Genomic DNA, 23,231 nt, shown 5'->3' with positions numbered 1-23,231 from the left:
TACAGATGGGAATACTTTAGTAAATACCCATCCATCATTTTAAACTCAGAGTAGCAAGGCTTTTATTTTAGAGCTACACAGATACAACACACTTTAACAGTGAATGATTTGCTAATGAATATAATACCAGTAGTAGATTTGACTGCATTCTAAGAAGGAAAACAGAAAATTCTTGTATGTAAAATTTTAGTTAGTCATGGAGAAAAAGTAAAAGAGACACAATAACTCTGAACAGTTTTAGATGAAAGCATTTTCAAATGTTACATTTTCCAATATTGCATATCAGATATACATCTCAAGCCTGCAAGATAAGCATATAAAGCAATGCACACATACGGAGGCCACAATAAAGATGAATATGCTATTTCTCATCAGGACTAAATTTGTGCTGACAAATCTACATCTGTCTTTCAGATAATATGTTAAGACAAGCGCCTAACCTCATTTGGACATTGAAGATCTGGCTTCACTTTCCCAAAGAGATAACTCTTGGCTTGGGAGTGAGACAAGAAGCATTGCAATATACCTGTGCTTTGCTGTTTGTTTGTAATAATGACCGTTGATAAGCTGACCCCCGCTCTCTGGTGCTTCACTTTTTTACCAAAAAAAATTGGCTTATGAATGAGTATATACGGTACTTTTTCCGGATTAGCAATGTCATGTCTGATATTGTCTATTACTTGGGTTATTTATGTGTGCCCTTCAAAACTTCTGAAGTAAATATTTTATCCTGTGTCAACTCTATTCTCCTAAACAAGTTAGAGCTTACTGAATCTTATTTGAATATTGCAAAAACCCTTCAAAGAACATGACGAGCCGAAACTGTAGTTTTTACAGATAAGAATAAATCTAACATTTTTCATGTACAAGAGCCAGGCAATATCTTCAGCACAAAGCTACTAAAAATGCTAACAACTAAAATTTGTCTCATTCAGCTCATTTACAAATAGCTGTATAGCTAGCATACAGCAACATGGAAAGTAGAAGCTCCACATGAACAAAATTTAACGAGTAATACAATCTGTAATCTATTTTGAAACTATCGGCTTCACTGACTTTTCCTCCCTATGCCTGCCTCCCCTTACCAAAATATGACATGAATAAATGCTCTTACATTAATTTTTTTTAAATTTCACAAGCTTCTAGTATGGTCCATTTCGCAATCTAGGTGATGAATGAGTAAAATGAGGCCCCTCTATTCGACATTGGTGAGGCCTCATCTGGAGTACTGTGTCCAGTTTTGGGCCCCACACTACAAGAAGGATGTGGAAAAATTGGAAAGAGTCCAGCAGAGGGCAACAAAAATGATTAGGGGACTGGAACACATGACTTATGAGGAGAGGCTGAGGGAACTGGGGATGTTTAGTCTTCAGGAGAGAAGAATGAGGTGGGATTTGATAGCTGCTTTCAACTACCTGAAAGGGGGTTCCAAAGAGGATGGCTCTAGACTGTTCTCAGTGGTAGCAGATGACAGAACAAGGAGTAATGGTCTCAAGTTGCAGTGGGGGAGATTTAGGTTGGATATTAGGAAAAACTTTTTCACTATGAGGGTGGTGAAACACTGGAATGCGTTACCTAGGGAGGTGGTGGAATCTCCTTCCTTAGAAGTTTTTAAGGTCAGGCTTGATAAAGCCCTGGCTGGGATGATTTCGTCGGGGATCGGTCCTGCTTTGAGCAGGGGGTTGGACTACATGACCTCCTGAGGTCCCTTCCAACCCTGATATTCTATGATTCTATGAAAATGGCACCTCAGTACATTTTCACTGAACAAAACTGAATTATTAAATTATTCTGAGAGACCAAGATTCAATTCGCTTATGGAAAAAAAATTAAAACTGCATACTCAGATTATTTGGTTCAAACCACTTGGTTCACATCCTATTCCGCAACACGACATAAGAAAGTATGACACTGAGTACTGTTTTGAACTACAGTAGCCTTTCCTATTTCATTCCTGTTGAATTCCTAGAATCAATAACATATTTCATTTTGGTCAAATATCTGTTTGAAAGGATTGGAGAAGTTACCTTTTTTGTGCATTTTCCAAACAGCTCTCTTCTGTTTTATGTTCTTCTTTAGCTGCAAATGGAAAAATATTGGTATTTTAAATACGGATCTGACTATTGTACTTTGTTTTAAATTATTCTTTGTAGTACACATTTTTTTATGTTCAGGTTTGATGGCTTGCATAATACAGATAACAAACATTTCATTATTTTTCAGCCATTGGCCCATATTTTTAATAAGTGACTTTTTCAGTAGGGAATACTCAGATTTTGAAAGTAATGTTTAAAATAGTTAGCGGGGCTAAGATTATGTCACAGAGGTTGCAAGAGTCACAGAATCCATGATTTCCAGCGACCTCCATGATACTGGGGATCCCACAGCAGACCAGCCTCCATGGGCAGCAGAGAGACCCCGGAGCTGCTCAGTGGCTGGGGGTAGGGAGGGCTCCCAGACGCTGGCAGTGACAGAGGGACCCCAGAGCTGCTCAGCAGCCGGGGGCCCCCAGAGCTCCCCAGACTCCACCGTTGGCAGAGCCCCCCCAGCAGCTCTCAGCCCTGCTGGGTGGTGGGGGACCCCTCCCAGCCACTGGGCAATGGGGTCCCTGCAGCTCCCAGCCACTGTGGGGGGGGGAGGGAGAGGGGGAGGAAGGTGCAGCAGGGTGCTGGATCCTCCCTCCCCATTTTGTCAGGGATGTTTTTAGTAAAAATCAGGGACAGGTCACGGGCTTCTGTGACTTCTTGTTTATTGCCCGTGACCTGTTCATGACTAAAAATATCCATGACAAAATCATAGCCTTAAGCATATTATATCGCAACTTCTTCCTATGTAATGCAAATTATTTTTATTTCCATTTTAAAAATAACTCACTTATCTAAGTTTCCTCTATTATTAGAGACAAAAACCTGTAAGATTAACGTTATGTCTAAACTGCACACCTTAGAACACCACAGCTGTGCCACTGCAGCTGTGTCGTTGCAAGGTGCATGATGTAGCGGCTCTTTGTCAACAAGAGAGAGCTCTCCTAGTGAGAAAATAAAACCACCCCCAGTGAGGGGCAGCAGCTTCATCACTGGGACAGCATCTCCTGCTGATGAAGCGCTGTCCACACCGGCGCATTCTGCCGGTAAAACGTCTGTCATTTGGGGTATGTGTTTTTTTCACACCCCTGAATGACAAAAGTTTTAACGATGAAAGTGCTGTGTAGATATGCCCTTAATCTGTTCTTACAGGATGTAGCATTGGATCTGCTGGATAGACACTAAAGAGTAGTTAATAACTTCATCCATTTCACACTAATACTACACTTTGTTCAGAAAGCTGGCAAAGTGGAAATATATGTCCCAAAATTATGATGTACACTCTATACTTGCTTTTTAGAAACCATCGCCAAGATTTTTAAAACTGACAAGTGATTTTGGATGCTTCAGTTGCTGAATACCCATTTGAGACACTAGAAGTAGCCTGATGTTCAGAAGTGGAGACTTTGCACTTTCTGAAAAGGTTTCTCAAATTCTAAAATGGAGGCACCCCAAATCATTAACCACTTTTCAAAATCTTGGCTGCTTCTTCTACATTCAATGTATGGTGGAACCCACTTACGTTTAATTTGGATAGAGCAAAATTCCACCTACAGGAGACATCTGCACTAGAAAAATGTGTACTCCTATACCAGCAATAGTGCAGCTTCACTGGTGTAAGTCCTAGTGTTAACAGGACTCAGAAGTTTTAATGACACAGAGATAAAGAACTCTGTCTTGATTCTGTCCAAAGAGTCCTCACTACAGTAGAGCCTACATTAGTGCTACTGCATCACTGACAACTGTTGACAACTGTCTATGGTTATAATTTTTTTCTTTTAGTGTAGACAAAGCCATAGTGAAGTGGACTAAAAGTCCTGAATTCCTTCTTTGCATTACAGTGAACTTTGACTTTTCTTAGACCATGTCCACACATAAACTTGCAACCATTTAACTAAAGACTTGCAACCATTTAACTAAAGGTTTGATTTTAAACCAATGTAATTAAACAGGTAAAATGCCTTGTGTGTACACACTGATTTCAGGCTGAGATGACTGGTATATATCAATTTAGCTTAAACTGATTCTTTACCAGTTCAGATAAACTGAAATAAGCCACTTTTAAATGAAAATAAGAGTGTCTACAAAGGATTTTGCACCAATTTTAAATTTTAAACCAATTTAAGTTAAACCAGTGCAACACTCTTATGTAGACAAGTGGTTTACACACAGACTGGAACTGAAGTAACCGAAAAGGCTATTATCTACACAATAAAGTTGCACTGGTTTAATTTAAAGCTACGCCTATACTACTAGCATTGTTGAAGCGTAGCTATGGTGCTGTAGCTATGGGCAGGTCTACACTTAAAAGGCTGCATTGGCGCAGTTGTGCTACTGTAGTGCTTACACTGATGAGAGAGCTTTTCCCATTGGCACAGTGAATCCACCTCCCTGGGAGGCAGAAGCTATACCAATGGGAGAAGCTCCCCTGTTTATATGGTGCTGTCTACATGGGGTGGTTAGGTTGGTCTAACTATATTGCTCAGGAGTGTGGATTTTTCACAACCCCCGAGTGATGCAGTTACACTGCTCTAGCTCTGTAGTGTAAACCTGGCCTATTTCGCTGTAAATCCATAAAGTAGACACAGACTACGTCAATGGAAGGAGTTGTTGTGTCACTGTAGGAACTCCATCTCCCCACCCAAGTGATGGTAGCTAGGCTGACAAAAGCATTCTTTTGTAGACCTAGCTGTCTCTGTATCAGGCATTAGGTCACCATAGTTACAGCACTCAGGGGTTTGGATAAATTTTAAGTGTAGACCAGCCCTACAATATGATTTTAAGCCAATTTAGTTTAACAGGTGCAAAAAACATTGTGAATGCTTATATTTTGGTTTCAAATAGGATTACATAGATTTGATATACTTGCTTATATCCAGTTTGATTTAAGATGAACCAAACTAAACCATTCTTAAACTAAAATAAAGATATCCAAACAGGGGTTGCACTCATTTAACTAAACCATTTAAAAACTGACAAGGTAAACTAGTGTATTGCTGCAAACAGAGAAGGCAAAAAACTGGTTTTAATTCACAGCCTTTGTTATTCTTCTGCAAGTCTGTGTGTAGACACTCTTATTTCAGCTTAAATGTGTCCTATTTGGATTTAAGTTGATTTTAACTATTTAAACTAAATCAAACTAAGACACTCTTAATCCAAAATATCTGTCCACATAAATGTACATCCAAAGAGCTAAAAGTTTGAATTAAAACTGATTAATGGCTTGTCTACAAAAGAAAGTGAGATTGGTTTAATTTAAATTGGTTTTTGAACCAATGTAGTTAATAGTGTGCCACAGGATGGCTGGCCCCAGTACAAGCAATAGAACCAGCGCCTCTATGCCAGAGCAGGTGCTCCCATTTGGCCAAATAAGAGGGTGGGGCAGCACCTGGGGGACATAAAAGGTCAGAGAGTCCTGGCAAGAATCAGCCAGGAAACTGACACAGGTCTTTGGGGGAAAGCTGTGGAGAAGAAAGCTTGCTGCAGGCCCTCCCTGGGAAGAGGGAGGAATTGTATAGGAGACTGTATATTTGGGACCTGGGAGAAGGCTGAAGTTCAGGAAAGCAGCAGGAGGGGTTTGCTGGCTGGCACCCCAAAGCCAGAGCAGGGCTGGAGGGGCAGCAGAGGAGAATTGCCTGCTGGGTCTAAGCTGGAGAACCAGAGCCAAGGGCCAGAGAGGGCTGAAGGCAGGAGAACAGCGGAGAGGCTTACCCCCCGACATCCACAGAGCAAGAAGCTGGACCCAAAGGAACCGTGAGAGGCCAAGGAGAGTGAGGGATGCTCCACTGGTTAGGATGCTCCCAGCAGAGAAGCTGGGGGGTTGCCACGGGGAAAAACAGGGTTGCGCTCCAGGGAGGTCGACATTCAAAGTACGCGGCTTACTGGCTGGGGAAAACCTCTCTGACTGCTGGGACAGAATGTTGCATGTACTGTTGGACTATGCTGGAGGAAATCTAGACTATGGTTGTGGGACTCTTCTTATGATTTATGCGTATGGAACTTTTGTAATAAATTCAGAGGTGCTCACTTTCCAGAGTGCCAAGGGTTGCTCGCCCCCAGGCCCTGCCTCCACTCCACCCCTTTCCCCTAGGCCCCACTCATGCTCCTCCTCTTCCCGCTCCCACTCTACCCCCACCCAGCCTCTTCCTGCCCAGTTCTGTCCCTGAGCGCGCCGTGTCCTCGCTCCTCCCCAGCCTCTTGCATGCTGCAAAACAGCTGGTCATGGTGGACGGGAGGTGCAGGGAGGGAGGAGGAGGTGCTGATCCATGGGGCCCACTGGTAGGTGGGAGGTGCTGGGGGCTGGGCTGCTGGTGGGTGCTCAGCACCCACTATTTTTTCCCTGTGGGTGCTCCAGCCCTGGAGCACTCATGGAGTCAGTGCCTATGAATAAATTAACCTCACAAGGTCCATATTTATACTTGGAAAGACTGTGGATTATTTCATGGGATTCTAAAGGAGAGAAACTGAGGCAGGCGAGCCTGTTGTGCCGTAGGAGAGTGCTCCAGACAGGGCTGCCTTATGACAGTGCAAAAGGCTGTGTGGACACATTCTGGTTTAGACTAGACTTATTTTACATTGGTTTCAGTCAATTAGGAACTGGTTTCCATGCAATTGACATAAGCCATGCAATCTGTGAGAGTTCACAGAGCCTTCTGCACCAAGTTAACTAAACTAGATGAAAAACCCCTGAAAGTACGTGCAGACAAGCCCTTAGTTCCCTCAGTCTAGGTTGTCTCATGGTACTCCTCTTGAAATGCAGCTATTGTCACCCTGGACATAGGTGTCAAGTGCTACATTTCAAGTGAAATATCATTTCCTTGTTTGTTCAGGGTGAACAAAAAAGAATAAAAAAATTGCCATTATCCCATGAGACGAGGAGTGCAATATAGTTCCTGGCTCCTGACCATCCACTAATAAAGTGGATGGTGGCTAATAAAGAGTAAGAAAGATGTAAAACTGGACTTCAGCTATGTCTACACTACAGACCTTACAGCACACAGCTGTACTGATACAGCTGAGCCGCTGTAAGGTCTCCCATGTAGCCGCTCTGTGCCGATGGGAGAGGGCTCTTCCACTGGCATAATTAAACCACCCCAATAAGCAGGGGTAGCTCTGTCTGGGAGAGAATGTTTCCTGCTGACATATCACTGTCTACACCTGCGCTTCTGTTGGTGTAACTTATGTTGGGTAGGGATGTGTTTTTTCACATCCCTGAGCGACAAAATTGTATCGACAAAAGTGCTAGTGTAGACCAGATGTAAGACTGGTCCTTCCTGCAGCTGCTTGCAACAAGGAGTGAAATGGAAACAGGCCCACATTAATGTATCTGCTACCAGTGGGAGCTACTGCTTTTGCTCCACAATGGAAGTGGAGATACAGCCTCTTCCAAGAAGCATCTCTTTCTCCATAGAGCTACCAGTCCCTCCTACAACTCCAGGGAGCGAAGAAAGGCCCAGCTATAATTCATAGGTGAAAAAGGAGGGGATTTTTGCCAGTAAGGCCCCCACTGCTGTTAAAGTGAAAATGTCCTTAGATTAAAAAAACAAAACAAAAACAAAGCAAAACAGTTATTATTCTACTTATACTGTATTTCACTGTGTTTATCTGATAAGGAAAACTCAGAAAATATTCTTTGACAATTTTTATAGTGAGAATTTCAATTTTAAAATGATTTCACAAAACTAAACTAATCAAGTCACTTGCAGAATCCCATATAGTCTGCAGCATAGTGAGACCAATTCTGTGACAAACACCCATACATTTTATGCATCTCTTACAATCTTTAGCTGAGTGGTTAGGGAACTCACCTGAGATGTGGGAGGCCTTAGTTCAATTCCCCCCTCTGCTTGATGAGAAGGGATTAAAACAGGGCCTCCCCATCTCTTAGGCAGGGGAGTGTCCTAGCCATTGGAATGCGGGGATATTCTGATGTGGGTCTCTCCATATATCTCTTGTTGAAGCATTCCACTTTAATTAAATAACTGCATGTTAATTGGGCCAGAGAGAGTGAGAATCATTCTGTAGTTCATTGGCTAAGGCACTCACCCAAGAGATTGGAAATCCCTTCCCCTCATCAGGCAGAGGGAGGAATTGAACAGAGGACTGCCACATCCTGGGTAGGTACCCTAACCACTGGGCTAAAGGTTACAAAGGAGGCTGCCTCTTCCTCCTCCCCCGTCTCTTCCCCAGGCCATTTTGCGTGGAGTTAGGCTCAGAGCATGCCTACTGGACCAGGCCCTAAAGGGAAGACAGGTGCTCCTCCAACTATCTTTCCCCAATTTGTAGATCACACTGGGGCTTAGATGTGAGACAGGCATCTGAACACCTAGAGCTTGTCCACACTGAAAACTTACATTGGCATCGCTATGTCTCTTAGGGGTGTGAAAAATCCACATCCCTGAGAGAAAACGTTAGGCTGACTTAACCGTTGGTGTAGACAGCACTAGGTCGATGGAAGAATTCTTCCATCAACCTAGCTACCACGGTTTGGGGAGGTGGATTAACTACAGCAACGGGAGAACCCCTCTCATCGCTGTAGTCAGTGTCTACACTGAAGTGCGACAGTGACACCGCTGTAGAATTATAAGTGTGGACATACCCCTAGAGTGAGGCAGCAGTGTGCGTGCCCAGAGGCAGAAACTTAGGCAAAGCAAAAATTTAGGCCCCATGGGAGTTCGGGGACCACAGGGTTAGATGGCAGCTGAGAGGGCGTTTTGTGGATTGCAGTGGTGCTTAAAACTGGAACTGAAGTGCCTAAAACTGGGATTAGGCACCTAAGTCCCTTTGTGGATCTGCCTGAAGTCTTTTCCCTTTCCCCCAGGCCTGGCGGGATCAACCCATCCCTAAGAAAAAAATGCTAGAAGTCAGTACTGGTGGGGAGTGAGGGTGGAGCTGAGAGAAGGAGAAATTATAATAGGATTGCATGCTCAGGGCACAGTCCCATAATCAGAAATGAACCACTTTGATTACAGAATATTCTAATTATATTGTGCTTCCTTCTGGCATTTTAAACAAGTGTATCAATAGATGAATTGTATGGTATGAATTCTAATAATTTAGATCAGATTTTTTTTATTTTGGCAGGTTTACTATTTTTACTCCATGTAAGTCAGCATTCAGTGGCATGGTTACTTTTTTACTTCAGCCAAAGTTACTCAGCCACTTTGATTTATCATCACCTCCATGGACCATCTCTAGTTTTCAACCAACCTGTCAAATACTGTGTGTATTAACTAACTGATGCTAGTTAACTGTGTGTGACTTGGCACGTTTATGCAGTGTATTCTTAAGTGAAATTTTATGTAGGTTCCTTTAATCCTTTTTACTAATAATCTACTTCACTGTTGACAAGCACAATATGAGTATAGTGAATACCAACTGCTAGATGTTGGCAATTCCGATACTACAACAAATTAAAATGTGTGATGTTTATGAAAATATACATTTCTTGAAATCTGGTTTAAATGTGCATTCAAACTAATGAATGGGAAACAATTATTTAAAAAACTATTTACAAGTATTTTACATGCAATTGAGTGATTTTTTAGGAGTACACATTTGAAGGCAGTAGGATGTAAAAACAGAAAGTAGGAAGGGGAATTAGAATATCATCTTTGCATTTTTATACCGTTAAATTTAAATATACCGGGTTTTAAAAACTCAGCATAATAGACATAAACCAATAGGATGCCCACTAAAGAAGTGGATGTTATTGTATTGTTACAAACGGAGAAACCCAGTTTTGCTAATGAGACAAAGGGAGATTTTATACTTCACATGAGATTCATCCAACTTCAGAAAGCATTTACTTTTCTTTTACAGATCACAGTACTTAATATACCATACTTAGAAGATGTACAGTAACAATAGGACAAAAGGTGCTCAGAAATAACAATGGGATCAGTTACAGAAAAGGAGGATTATTGTTACTTCACACCAGAAAAGTAAAACAAAAATGTCAAATGAAATCAACACACTGTAAACTCATTCTGAATTACCTAAAGGATATTAATTAAATTAACAAGTGCCAGAAAATTCACAGCTTTTTGTGAGGAGATACTGGAAGAAAAAGAACATGCAGGATTTCATCACTCTCAGCCTGGACCAGTCCACACAAGAGATCCACTTCCTGGACACTACAGTGCTACAGTCACATAAACACCACCCTATACCGAAAGCCTATTGACCGCTATACTTACCTACATGCCTCCAGCTTTCATCCAGACCACATCACACGATCCCATTGTCTACAGCTAAGCCCTGAGATACAATCGCATTTGGTCCAATCCCTCAGACAGAGACAAACACCTCCAGATCTCTATCAAGCATTCTTAAAACTACAAGAGCCACCTGGGGAATTGAGGAAACAGATTGACAGCGCCAGAAAGGTACACAGAAGTCACCTACTACAAGACAGGCCCAACAAAGAAAGTAACAGAACGCCACTAGCCATCACCTACAGCCTCCAACTAAAACCTCTCCAGTGCATCATCAAGGATCTACATCCTATCCTGAAGGATGATCCCTCACTCTCACAGACCTTGGGAGACAGGCCAGTCCTTGCTTACAGACAGCCCCCCAACCTGAAGCAAATACTTACCAGCAACTACACACCACACAACAGAAACACTAATCCAGGAACCAATCCGTGCAACAAACCCTGTTGTCAATTCTGTCCACATATCTATTCAAGAGACACTATCATAGGACCTAACCACATCAGCCACACCATCAGGGGCTCGTTCACCTGCACATCTACCAATGTGATATATGCCACGATGTGCCAGCAATGCCCCTCTGCCATGTACAATGGCCAAACCGGACAGTCTCCGTGCAAAAGAATGAATGGACACGAATCAGACATCAAGAATTGTAACATTCAAAAACCAGTAGCAGAGCTCTTCAGTCACCCTGGACACTCAATAACAGACTTAAAAGTGGCCATTTTTTAACAAAAAAAACTTCAAAAACAGACTTCAACAAGAAACTGCAGAACTTGAATTAATTTCCAAACATGATACCATCAAATTAGGCCTGAATAAAGACTGGGAGTGGCTGGGTCACTACAAAAAGTAATTTTGCCTCTGTTGATATTCACCCCATCTTGTCAACTGTTGGGAATGGGCCACATCCACCCTGATTGAATTGTCCTCGTTAGCACCGATCCACCACTTGGTAAAGCCACTCCCATCTTTTCCTGTGCTGTATATTTATACCTGCCTGCTGTATTTTTCACTCCATGTATCTGATGAAGTGGGTTATAGCCCATGAAAGCTTATGCCCAAATACATTTGTTAGTCTCTAAGGTGCCACAAGGACTCCTTGTTGTTTTTGCTGATACAGACTAACACAGCTACACCTCTGAAACAAGATAACCCATATTTCTAGTGCTGCCTTTGTAAAGACTTGATTTTCTTCAGTACCCTCATTATTATTATTTATTATGTGTACCATTGAGTTAGGTACTATACAAACAGGAAGATACAATCCCTACCCTAGAAAGCTTACTAGTTAATACTAGACTCTACTAGTGAATATAACAAACATGAGAGAGAACTTACAATACCTGATTTTTTTAAACTCTTTTTTTTGTTGAGAGGTTCCCATTCAGATACTGACCAGATCCAACTATGTCTAATGTTTCAGATTTGACAAGTTCACACCTAAACTTGAGATAGCTATAGATTATTTCGTGTAGTAACCCCTCACCATTCCTATGCAAACAGTTCCTATCCTATGGCTTCAAATGTAATACTTCAAAAATAATGAGAAATTAACTTACTTACAGGTTCTTAATACTTGTTTTTCTGCTGCTCACTATTTGATTAATTCTCTTCAGATAATTTACTGAATCTGAACTAACTTGTTAAACTCCAACTAGAACAGGTAGCAATGAAGTTGCGTATCAGTTCATCAAATCTATATTGTATGTCTTGAATCTATTCTAGACTATCAGACTAATATATACAGATCATTCTTCAGTGATGTAAGCTAAAAATAAAAGTTATCCTGTCATGAATCATCTTATTTAGAAAATAAAAGCTGACTTTTAAACACTACTTGGGGGTGGGGGTGGGGGTGGGAAATAAATGTTAATAAATGTTACTGTGTTTATGAGCAAGAAAGCATTGATCAATTTGCAACTGAGAATAACAATTTCTCCCTGATGTTTTGGAAAATATGATATGCCGCACACAACTGGGAGAACTATTTTGGATCTGCAAAACTGTGTGAACAAAGAAACAATTATTTTTACATAGGTATAAGAAGATTTAGCTGCTAGAAGCTGAAGCTACACAAATTCAGACTAGAAATAAGGCACAGATTTTTAACTGTGAGGGTAATTAATCCTTGAAATAATTTATTAAAGGTTGTGGTGGATTTTCCATCACTGGCAACTTGTTAATCAAGATTGGTTATTTTTAAAAAGAGACATGTTGTAGATCAAACAAGTATTATTTTGAGGAAATTCTATGGCCTGTGTTATACAGGACATCAGACTAGATGGTCACAGGGGTTCTTCTGGTCTTTGAACTGTTGGATTTTCAGTTACTCTTGGTGCTTCAGCTGAAGATAATTCTTCTTTGGCTGTAGTTGTAGGTTTAAAATGGCTTTTTAAAATAATCTAAATCTCTCTCAAATAATTACAATCTCTACCGATTAAAAACACATTTGAATAATAAAATAACAGTTACAATTGATATGTCCCATTTGTGAGAGAAAGCACACTCTAATGAATTAGGCAAACAACTGGTAGGCAGAAGGACATGGGTTCTAATTCTGACTGCCCTCTGCCTGATTATATGGCTTTGTCTACATAGAAAACATCGCACACATTTTTAACATCAGTCTTCAAAATAGTTTTATGGCTAGTATAGACAAACTGAAATAATTCAAAACTATTTTTAGACTTGCCTCCATGAGGTCTAAACTATGCTTTTCTGAATCGGTTTTGAAAACAGTTTAATTTGGTCTACACTAATCCATAAACTGTTTTAAAAACAAGTGCAACTGCACCTGATGTAAAAAAGATGTACAAAATTTTCTCTTGTTAACAGTCTCTGCACAACCTTGGACAAGTTGCTTTAATTTCTCTAACGTAGTTTCACTATCCGTATGATGGAATTAACATCACTTACCTTGCTACAAGAAAAAGGGTGTTGTGAGAACTAATGAATGTTTGTTGAACATGCAGAACACTATAAAACTGTTCAGTATTCTTAATATTACCAAAGAATAGTGGTTACATGTATACATTACACCAATATACCCACTGTATACACTGCAGAACACATTCAAGCAATACACATTAGAGAAAGTGTTTATTATCAGAGGTAATAAAAAAGAAACTAAGAAATTATGTTTTGTTTTAAACGTGATAATGCTGTCTATAAATTTGCCGGAAGAAGTGTTGAAGGTCAGTTTACTAGAACTTTAGAGCCATGAACTACTGAGCTAGTCATTCTATGATGTTTATTCATTATTCTGATACCTCTTAACATAAATAGCTCCCTTCTTGAAAAAGATTAGCTCAAGAAAGAAAAATTTATATAACGTATTTATTCAACTTCCTGTCTAAAACATTTTTCTTTAAATTAGAGGGGTTTTTAAATTGGTGCTTGTATTGATATTCTAAAAAATATCTTTTTAAATATAGTTAAGGCTATTTATTCAGTTAACTTGAACACAGAATGATCATCACTTCTGTAAAATCAGGACCAATGTTAAGAATCCTGTATTTCTCTATTCCCATATTCTGCAGCTATTAAAATTAATTGTATAGTAAGAGTCAGAATCAAATTCTGCACTCTCTTCTTTCACTTAAATTGGTTAAAACTGCACTCTGTTGAAATGCAAGTAAGCCTGCATTAACCAACTACTCCTTCCTCTTGTGATTCCAGAAAGTAAATAGTTTTTAAAGCCTGTTAGTACTTAAGTATAATAGAAACATATTCAACCTTTAATTTAATTTTTTTTAAATATCAGCTACATAATTCTGTGGTCTAATTCCAATGTGATTATGTAGATTTATCTCTTTGAGATGACTAAGTGTATCCAAACAGTTTACAGAACTGGAAAATTAGTTCTAATCCCTTTAAAACAAAATAAGGTTAAAATCAATCTGATCTCTGTTTGGGAAAATAAACCAGGCAGATTTAATATAACTACAGTCTTCTGTTGTAAGCATAAGTGAAAACTTTAAGGATCAGCACATTCTTATAGCAAGGGTGATACATTCAAATGCATGATGAATGATTGTTAATATCAATAGGAAACAGATCTTCTCTAAAACATAAGGTAGATGTAAATACCCAAATAATAAGTTAATTGGAAGACAGAGGCAAAAGTCAATCTGGTGGGTAAAGAATGGGTAATTGTACAAATGGAATGAAACTAATTTCAGAAAAGCTTGTGAAACCAGTGGCTTGAAATGTTTTAGAAGAGAAAAACCATACCGTTACCTCCTCCTGTGGGATGATAACAATGATTTATGAAGCTGAAGTCATTTCTGCTGATTGAGCTTAGTAAAGATTGGTTTCACATGATCAGCTAAAGTACAGCGATGCTAGATGTGTAGTGGCCCCACATGTTTGAACACACTAGGACATGCTCTTCTAGGTGATCCAAGGGATAGGGGTTTAAAAGCCTACTGCTTTCCTTTTCATGCATTTTCCCCTCATTAGGACACACTCCCTTTGCAAAGTAAGTCACTTCTGGTGGTCGGGAGCAGAGGCTCATTGTAAACGCACAGCAGGATAGTGGCAAAGCTGAGATTAATTCTCCATAGATTTATATAGACCTTTCTCACTGTTGATTGCTTGTACTGTTTCAAAGGTGCTTATGTTGCCTTTTTTTATTGCTGGTTACTGACTTTATTCCGGCATATGGTGGTTGGCGCCATGACATAAAGTGAACATTTTATACCAGAATTAAGGTGGATATTTGACAGTTTCTGTCAGAAAGTTCAGAGCAAAGAATTTGTGAGACAAGATTTATTGCATATTTTATATGGGACACATCTGTTTCTTTGCTAGGTTTTTGTATAAATAAAAAAAAGCTATGAAGGTTCTTTAAGAAACGAAGACTGTCGATAAAAAGCATGAATGGAAAAACTACATTATTGAGAAGAAGCATTTGACCTTCTGAAAATGTGCTGCTTGGCAGCTTTACAGATACCCACCTCCACAACTTTTTGTTCTGCCAAGTGACACCACAAAGTATTTGTAACATTGGATTTGGTAAGCAGTTGGGTCATGAGATAAGTTAAATAACCAATTTAAAAATAAAATTGAATCTATGAGTTTATATTGCATTGTTATATTTAAAACTAGGCAACAATTAAGTGAAATCTTATTTTTATAAATGTTAATCTAGTGCTGGTGAAATGTGCCAAATGGGCAGTCTTTGAGGTAGACGTCTTCTATATATTCACAGAACAGGCATGCTGCAAATGTCTCTATATTGTCCTGCTTACAAGTCTCAGAGCTGACATAGAGGGATCTAAAGGTGAGATGACAGAACTGATCAAGACTAAAGTGAATTCAGAAAAATGTTGGAAAAATTCTGATTTGGAGAAGATTTAGCTAATTCAGATTTAGATAAGCAATTGTGAATTCACAAAGACTGAGCATGTCTAGCTGTACAAGTTGTGTTACTGTGTCAGTTGCAGATATTGGTACTGTTCAGATATTCTTCAAAATTAAGCATGTGAAAATCAGATAATGGAAAAATATATAAAACAAAAAGTTGTAATATTAAATCCAAAATCCACCCCCCGCAACTGTTGTCTCCACGCTCCTTGACTTGTTAGCCTTTCTGCTGAGACTGTCAAATGTTTTGATAAATATTGTACTCACACTAGAATTCTTATTAAGAAAAGGTTTTCGTATTCTTTACAGGGGAGAAACAGAAATTACTTCAGAAAAAGTCTGCACTGTAAATTAGGTTTTAATTCTGTGGGTTTCCTATTTATAAAGGCCAAAATCTACTATGAAGTGTTAGGAATGAGTCTGAGAAATATGCATAAGAAAGATAAATTAAAAAAAATCCACCTAAATATTCTTTTGTCCAAATAACTTATTTATATTTCATGAAATAAATAATACTTTCTTTAAATAGGAAAAAAGCAACATTATTTAAACTTGCTTTTTTCAGATACTATGATAATAACAGGTTTCAGAGTAGCAGCTGTGTTAGTCTGTATTCGCAAAAAGAAAAGGAGGACTTGTGGCACCTTAGAGACTAACACATTTATTTGAGCATAGGCTTTCGTGAGCTACAGCTCACTTCATCGGATGCATTCAGTGGAAAATACAGTGGGGAGATTTATATACATAGAGAGCATGAAACAAATGGGTGTTACCATACACGCTGTAACCAGAGTGATCACTTCAGGTGAGCTATTACCAGCAGGAGAGCGGGGGGTGTCTGTGTGCGACCTTTTGTAGTGATAATCAAGGTGGGCCATTTCCAGCAGTTGACAAGAACATCTGAGGAACAGTGGGGGGTGGTGGTGGGGAATAAACATGGGGAAATAGTTATACTTTGTGTAATGACCCATCCACTCCCAGTCTCTATTCAAGCCTAAGTTAATTGTATCCAGTTTGCAAATTAATTCCAATTCAGCAGTCTCTCATTGGAGTCTGTTTTTGAAGTTTTTTTGTTGAAGTATTGCCACTTTTAGGTCTGTAATTGAGTGACCAGAGAGATTGAAGTGTTCTCCAACTGGTTTTTGAATGTTATAATTCTTGACGTCTGATTTGTGTCCATTTATTCTTTTACGTAGAGACTGTCCAGTTTGACCTACAGGACAGGCCCAACAAAGAAAATAACAGAACGCCACTAGCCATCACCTTCAGCCCCCAACTAAAACCTCTCCAATGCATCATCAAGGATCTACAACCTATCCTGAAGGACGACCCATCACTCTCACAGATCTTGAGAGACAGGCCAGTCCTTGCTTACAGACAGCCCCCCAACCTGAAGCAAATACTCACCAGCAACCACACACCACACAACAGAACCACTAACCCAGGAACCTATCCTTGCCACAAAGCCCGTTTCCAACTGTGTCCACATATCTATTCAGGGGACACCATCATAGGGCCTAATCACATCAGCCACACTTTCAGAGGCTCGTTCATCTGCACATCTACCAATGTGATATATGCCATCATGTGCCAGCAATGCCCCTCTGCCATGTACATTGGCCAAACTGAACAGTCTCTATGTAAAAGAATAAATGGACACAAATCAGACGTCAAGAATTATAACATTCAAAAACCAGTTGGAGAACACTTCAGTCTCTCTGGTCACTCAATTACAGATCTAAAAGTGGCAATACTTCAACAAAAAAACTTCAAAAACAGACTCCAGCGAGAGACTGCTGAATTGGAATTAATTTGCAAACTGGATACAATTAACTGAGGCTTGAATAGAGACTGGGAGTGGATGGGTCATTACACAAAGTAAAACTATTTCCCCATGTTTACCCCCACCCCACCCCACTGTTCCTCAGACGTTCTTGTCAACTGCTGGAAATGGCCCACCTCGATTATCACTACAAAAGGTTCCCCCCCCCCACTGGTAATAGCTCACCTGAAGTGATCACTCTGGTTACAGTGTGTATGGTAACACACATTGTTTCATTTTCTCTATGTATATAAATCTCCCCACTGTATTTTCCACTGAATGCATCCGATGAAGTGAGCTATAGCTCACGAAAGCTTATGCTCAAATAAATGTGTTCGTCTCTAAGGTGCCACAAGTACTCCTTTTCTTTTTATGATAATAACAATAGTTAACACTTACACAATACCTTTCATCTGTAGGTATCAATGTACTTTGCAAATGTGGAACAATATTATTGTCATCCTCATTTTACTGATCAAGATAGGGAGGAAGAGATAGGCTGAGTTACTTGCCCAAGATCACACAGCAAGTCAATGGCAGTTTTAACCAGAATCCAGGTCTGTCTCTTGACTCTGAATCTAGTGCCCTATTCATTGAACCTCACTTTCACCGCAGAAATCCCTGTACGTTAAATAGGGACATTTTTGTATATATACAAAAGTTTTTATGCATCTTATATAGTTTCTACTTAAAGGGTTGCCAACCAAGAATGGTATGGTGTAAAATCACCTCTGTCAAGCAAAATATCATCAGAAATACTCAAGATAGTCTGATGAAAGAATCATTATAATGAGATATTTACAATATTGTTTCCAGACTTAAAATAAATCCCTTTTCTATTAAAAACTGTGACTGTTTATAGTTTCATTCAATACTGAGTATTACTGTTTATAATCCTTGTTTATAACATCTATTTTTCAAATCTTTTATACAAAATATTTTTAAACAGAGGAAGAAAGTGGCTAATTGCAAGGAAAAAATGCTGTGGTTTGAAACAATGTTCTAAAAGAAATTGCACCTAAGTCACACATATGTCAAAGCAAGATGGCAGCTATGAATAAACCATGTTTGAAGAGATGACAAATTGAAAAAAACTTATCCTTTGTCTGAGGGTTTTTTTTACCTGCTATGTTTATAAGTAACATCTAGTCGCATTCCAAATTCAAGGTGCACTTTTCCAACCTTTTCTTCTCTAATACAACACACACAGCACAGTATACATAAAAAAACCCCAAACAAAACAATACCGTAAACTGTATACATAATTCTCCATCTGGGGAGAGGATGAGAGAAAGAACAAACCACACATGACAGATGTTAGTCATGTTGCTCGGTGCATTGCTGAAAGGTGCTCAGATACTACTATGATGAAGGCAATAAGCAAACTTGTATAGAAGAGAATTGGCCTAGGACTAGTATAATTGTAAGATTAGTGAAAAAAGTTATCTATTTTTCCTGCTTGCTTACTTTGTGCAATGGATACCACCTTGAGAATAGTCAGATTCACTGTTTCCCCATTGTATATAACGAGGAGTCCCCTTGTGGCAGCTTAGAGACTAACAAATTTATTTGGGCATAAACTTTCGTGGGCTAAAACCCACTTCATCAGATGCATGGAGCGAAAAATACAGTAAGTGGTATGTATATACAGCACATGAAAAGATGGGAGTTGACTTACCAAGTGGGGGGTCAGTGCTAACAAGGCCAATTGTGAATTGTGAATTGGCCTTGTTAGCGCTGACCCCCCACTTGGAAAGGCAACTCCCATCTTTTCATGTGCTGTATAACTTACTGTATTTTTCGCTCCATGCATCTGATGAAGTGGCTTTTAGCCCACGAAAGTTTATGCCCAAATAAATTTGTTAGTCTCTAAGGTGCCACAAGGACTCCTCGTTGTGTTTGCTGATACAGACTAACACGGCTACCACTCTGAAACCTGTCACCATTGTATATAGTTAGTTTTTCCACTGTCTGTGTTTGTCTTTACATAGCAACAAAGGAGACAATACTTCTATTTATAAAAAATGTGAGTTTAAAACCTCAAAAACTGGCAGAAGGCCTCAAGGCAGGGGTATAAATAGAACTAACTTTACCTTACTTTTGAATCTGACTGTATTTCAAATTGAAAGAGTCCTTTAATTCAAATACATTACTTAAAATGTTTACTGTGATCTATAGACTGTGATGAACGAGGAGAATTTATTCTGAAATCTCCCACATTCTATGGATATCCTAAAAAAGGGGCAGGTGGAGAATCTTCAAACAAACAAACAAAATATCTATAAAGGGTACTTACTCCTCCAATCACAGTAATGGGAGTTGTATATACACCGGGTTGTGAATATATTTCATAATAAAAAATTGAACAACTTAATTAGCAGCTCTTCATCAGTACTGCTTAAGTTGCTTATGTGGCAGCAAAAGCACCCAAAACCAAAACAACCCAACAGCAACAACAACCTCCTCCCCTGTTTCCCCAAAAAAGCTCTCTCTTGCAGAATACTCACAGATTCAATCTGCCTCCACCTTCATTTTATTCTACATATATAAATCCATTACAGGAACTCATGAGATGGTATGAACTTTAATGCTAGCACTATGCAGATGACATAGCTCTGCAACTCCTTTGTTCCAAACACAGACAGTATATCACCCAACTGTCTGGTGCCTGAACAAGATAAGCATAAGAGTAACTAGATGAAACTCAATTCTGGCAAGACAGAAGTGGTGATAGTAGGGAAAGAAGTTCCCTAGTTATTTCTCAAGAAATAACCAAAACTGTCACACCACACTAAGTTGAGGACCCATCTCCACCACCCAAATTGGTATGCCAGCTTGGGTTTCTTTACTACTCCTCAACTCCCAAATTTGTTGCTTTTCCACCCATACAGCTCAAAGCTCTTTACCAAGGACAGTGTTATCGCCATTTCATTGAAGGGAAACTAAGTTACTTGCCCAAGGTCACGAAATGAGTCAATGACACAGCCAGGAACAGAACCCAAGTCTCTTAGCTCCCAGTCTATGCCCTGTCAAATGGCTTGGATTATCTTACAAAGACTGGGAGACTGTGCCCCTTCCTGCTGAACAAAGAGTTGACCACCATGATCCATTCATCGCTTCAGAGTTTAGTCACTGAAACACCATACCTGGGGCTGACCTTAAATATTGTGAAGATGCTCCAGATGGTCTAATACTCTGCAGGCTATTCCTGCACAACACAGAGTGGTGAAAAACATCATCCCAATGCTCCAAAGATTCTCTGTCCATTACTAACTGATTGGGATCTTCAAGGCCTTCAGCGGCTATCAAACAGATCTCCCTTCTCTACATGACCATGATCTGCAATAACAGCTACAGTAAACAAGAACAAGTATGTTAACAGTGACAAAGATGAGAAAAGACTGGGCTGGACCCCCTCAGTAGCTAAGCCCATGATAGTGGAACTCTCTTCCACCAGACCTCAAGATGGCCATAAATCTTACTATGTTCAGAGCAAGATGTACATTCCATCTCTTGAGATGGCTTTCACCAACAGCTAGCTAAGAACAGCTCAGTCCAGAAAGGAAAAATAGAAGAATAGAAATAGAAGGTAGATTAAAATAATTTCAAAGTACACTCCAAAGGTATTTTTAAGGAAGGGATGGCAAATGCAATCCATGAGAATGCTTGTTTGCTTATGTAATAGTTGTCTGCACTTTGACAGATAGGCCCATTATGAATGAGATAAGATAGAAGGAGGACCCTTCTTATTAAAGCAGCAGTCTCTAATGAGTTAAGTATAGCACATAGATACTACTGTGATTGGCACCATGTAAATACCTAAGATAGATAGAGGAAAGTCAGCCTCTAAACCATCCCCCATAACCACAGGCAAGACTGTTAACTGTTCACAGTTGTGTTTAGTGGTAGACTGTTGTCTGTTCAGGGACCAGATAAACACAAATGAATCAGTTTAAGACATCTGGTTTGACTGAAACCATTGTTTCTCACCAACTAAGCAATCTAAACATTATTTGTAAGAATGAAAGCCAACACAAATCACATCAGCATTATTCATATCCAAATTCAGTGTAGTGTCACAATCTAGTCAAAATGAATTCATTTTCTTTTCATGTGACTCTCTTGTGTATCATCACAATTGCTTCATTAAAATATAAGTGCCTTCAAGAGGCGTACAAAAGTAGTCTACAGCTTAAAAATAATTAGGCTTGGAAGAATTAGTTTTTTATCAGTAAATATCAATAAATGTTGATTTCTCTGCACACGTATACAAACTGATGAAAAAATATTTCCATTAATAATAACTGAAATTTACAGATAAGACAAAATAAGAAAAATGCATTTGAAAACTTATTAGAGTTTGATTTAAGGCTATTTATTTTGTATATTTTGACAATTTGTGTTTTAATGGTTATAAACCTTTAACTTTTTGAATGTCAAAGTCACTGTCATTAAATACTTATTGTCTGACCCGCACAAATTTTCCTGCAACTGTGAACATTTAAAATGATAAAAATTAAAAAAAATGCTTAAAAATAAACATTGGTTATCCATCCAAAATTATAAAAAAAATTGAATTCTGCCACACCTAAAAATAATGACACATGTAACAAATGGATGTACTTGTGTCTAGAATGTTGGAATTTATCTTTTCTTAAGAAAGTGAAATATAGGAAGGATTCATTCTGTCTGGATATCATGTTTTTCAGTGGAGGAATTTAATTTTTAAATGTCTTTGGAAAATAAAAGTTTTTAAGTTAAATAAGAAATTTTAACTCAAAGGCAAAGGCTATGTGCTTCATTCGCAGCAAAAATAAAAAAGATAATTATAAACACATGAATAATTCTTTGACATTTTGAAGATGGGGAAACCAGTATGCTTTCTTCTAAAAATATATCCAGACATAAAAAACATCTAGCTGGAAATTAAGATATTTGATTTTAAACATTTCAAGTGATAAAATGCTACTGTAATGATCTTTATGAACTCTAAGTAGGATAAACATGACAAATTTTTATTATTCATTATTTATATTACAATAGAGCCTAAAGATACTAATCAGGGTGGAGTTTCATTGTCCTAGAAACTGTACTTAAGAAAATCCCTGAACCAAAAGGTGACATTCTAAATAAGTTTATTAGTATTTAGGGCCTGATCCAGCTCCCACTAAATCCAATAGAAGTCTACCCATTGGCTTCAGTGGGAGCTGGGAGCTCAAAAGTAAGAATAAAAATCACATTTAAAAACATTTACTGAACTGCATTGGTAACTCCATAGACAACCAAAACAAATATTTTATAAAGCAATTTCTCCTTACCATTTGTACTGCTTACCTTTTGCATATTTCTAAGCATGGGCAGTGAAACTAAACTGCTGCTTCTCATAAGAATTATTTCCAGTTCTCAAATACCAGAACTCTGTTTACTTATCTAACTGATGCCCCCATCCCTCCTGCAGATGGGAGGACTTTAGTAGTAAACGAAATGACTTCTGTATTGTAAAGCATTTGGTGACCTTCAAGAAGAAAGTTTCCATACAAGTTATGAAAGTTATGCCCTAGCTACTGTGAGGAAATTATTTACTGATTTTCATGGCATGACTGACAAGTATTAATGACATGAGAGAATATATAAGCACAAACAATAAGGTACACACGTTCAGGGGAAAACTACTGAGTTTCCTTCCTTTGCTTACTAATTCACAGGGTAGCACTGGCATTTCCGAAAGAAGAGTAC

At 38.9% G+C, this 23,231-nt stretch overlaps 1 protein-coding gene across 2 annotated transcripts in view; it reads right to left on the bottom strand.

Annotated features, from left to right (window-relative positions):
* Positions 1-23,231, bottom strand: part of FMN1 (formin 1) — a 391,310-nt gene that overhangs the window by 32,905 nt on the left and 335,174 nt on the right. For both annotated transcript variants that reach the window (XM_074955742.1, XM_074955743.1), the window contains one exon: positions 2,028-2,079. In XM_074955742.1, the coding sequence (XP_074811843.1) occupies positions 2,028-2,079 (52 nt within the window). The remainder of the gene's footprint in view (positions 1-2,027; positions 2,080-23,231) is intronic.

This window comes from Natator depressus, chromosome 6, assembly GCF_965152275.1.
Source record: "Natator depressus isolate rNatDep1 chromosome 6, rNatDep2.hap1, whole genome shotgun sequence".
Classification (NCBI taxonomy): Eukaryota; Metazoa; Chordata; order Testudines; family Cheloniidae; genus Natator; species Natator depressus.
This window is presented reverse-complemented; position numbering and strand designations above follow the sequence as displayed.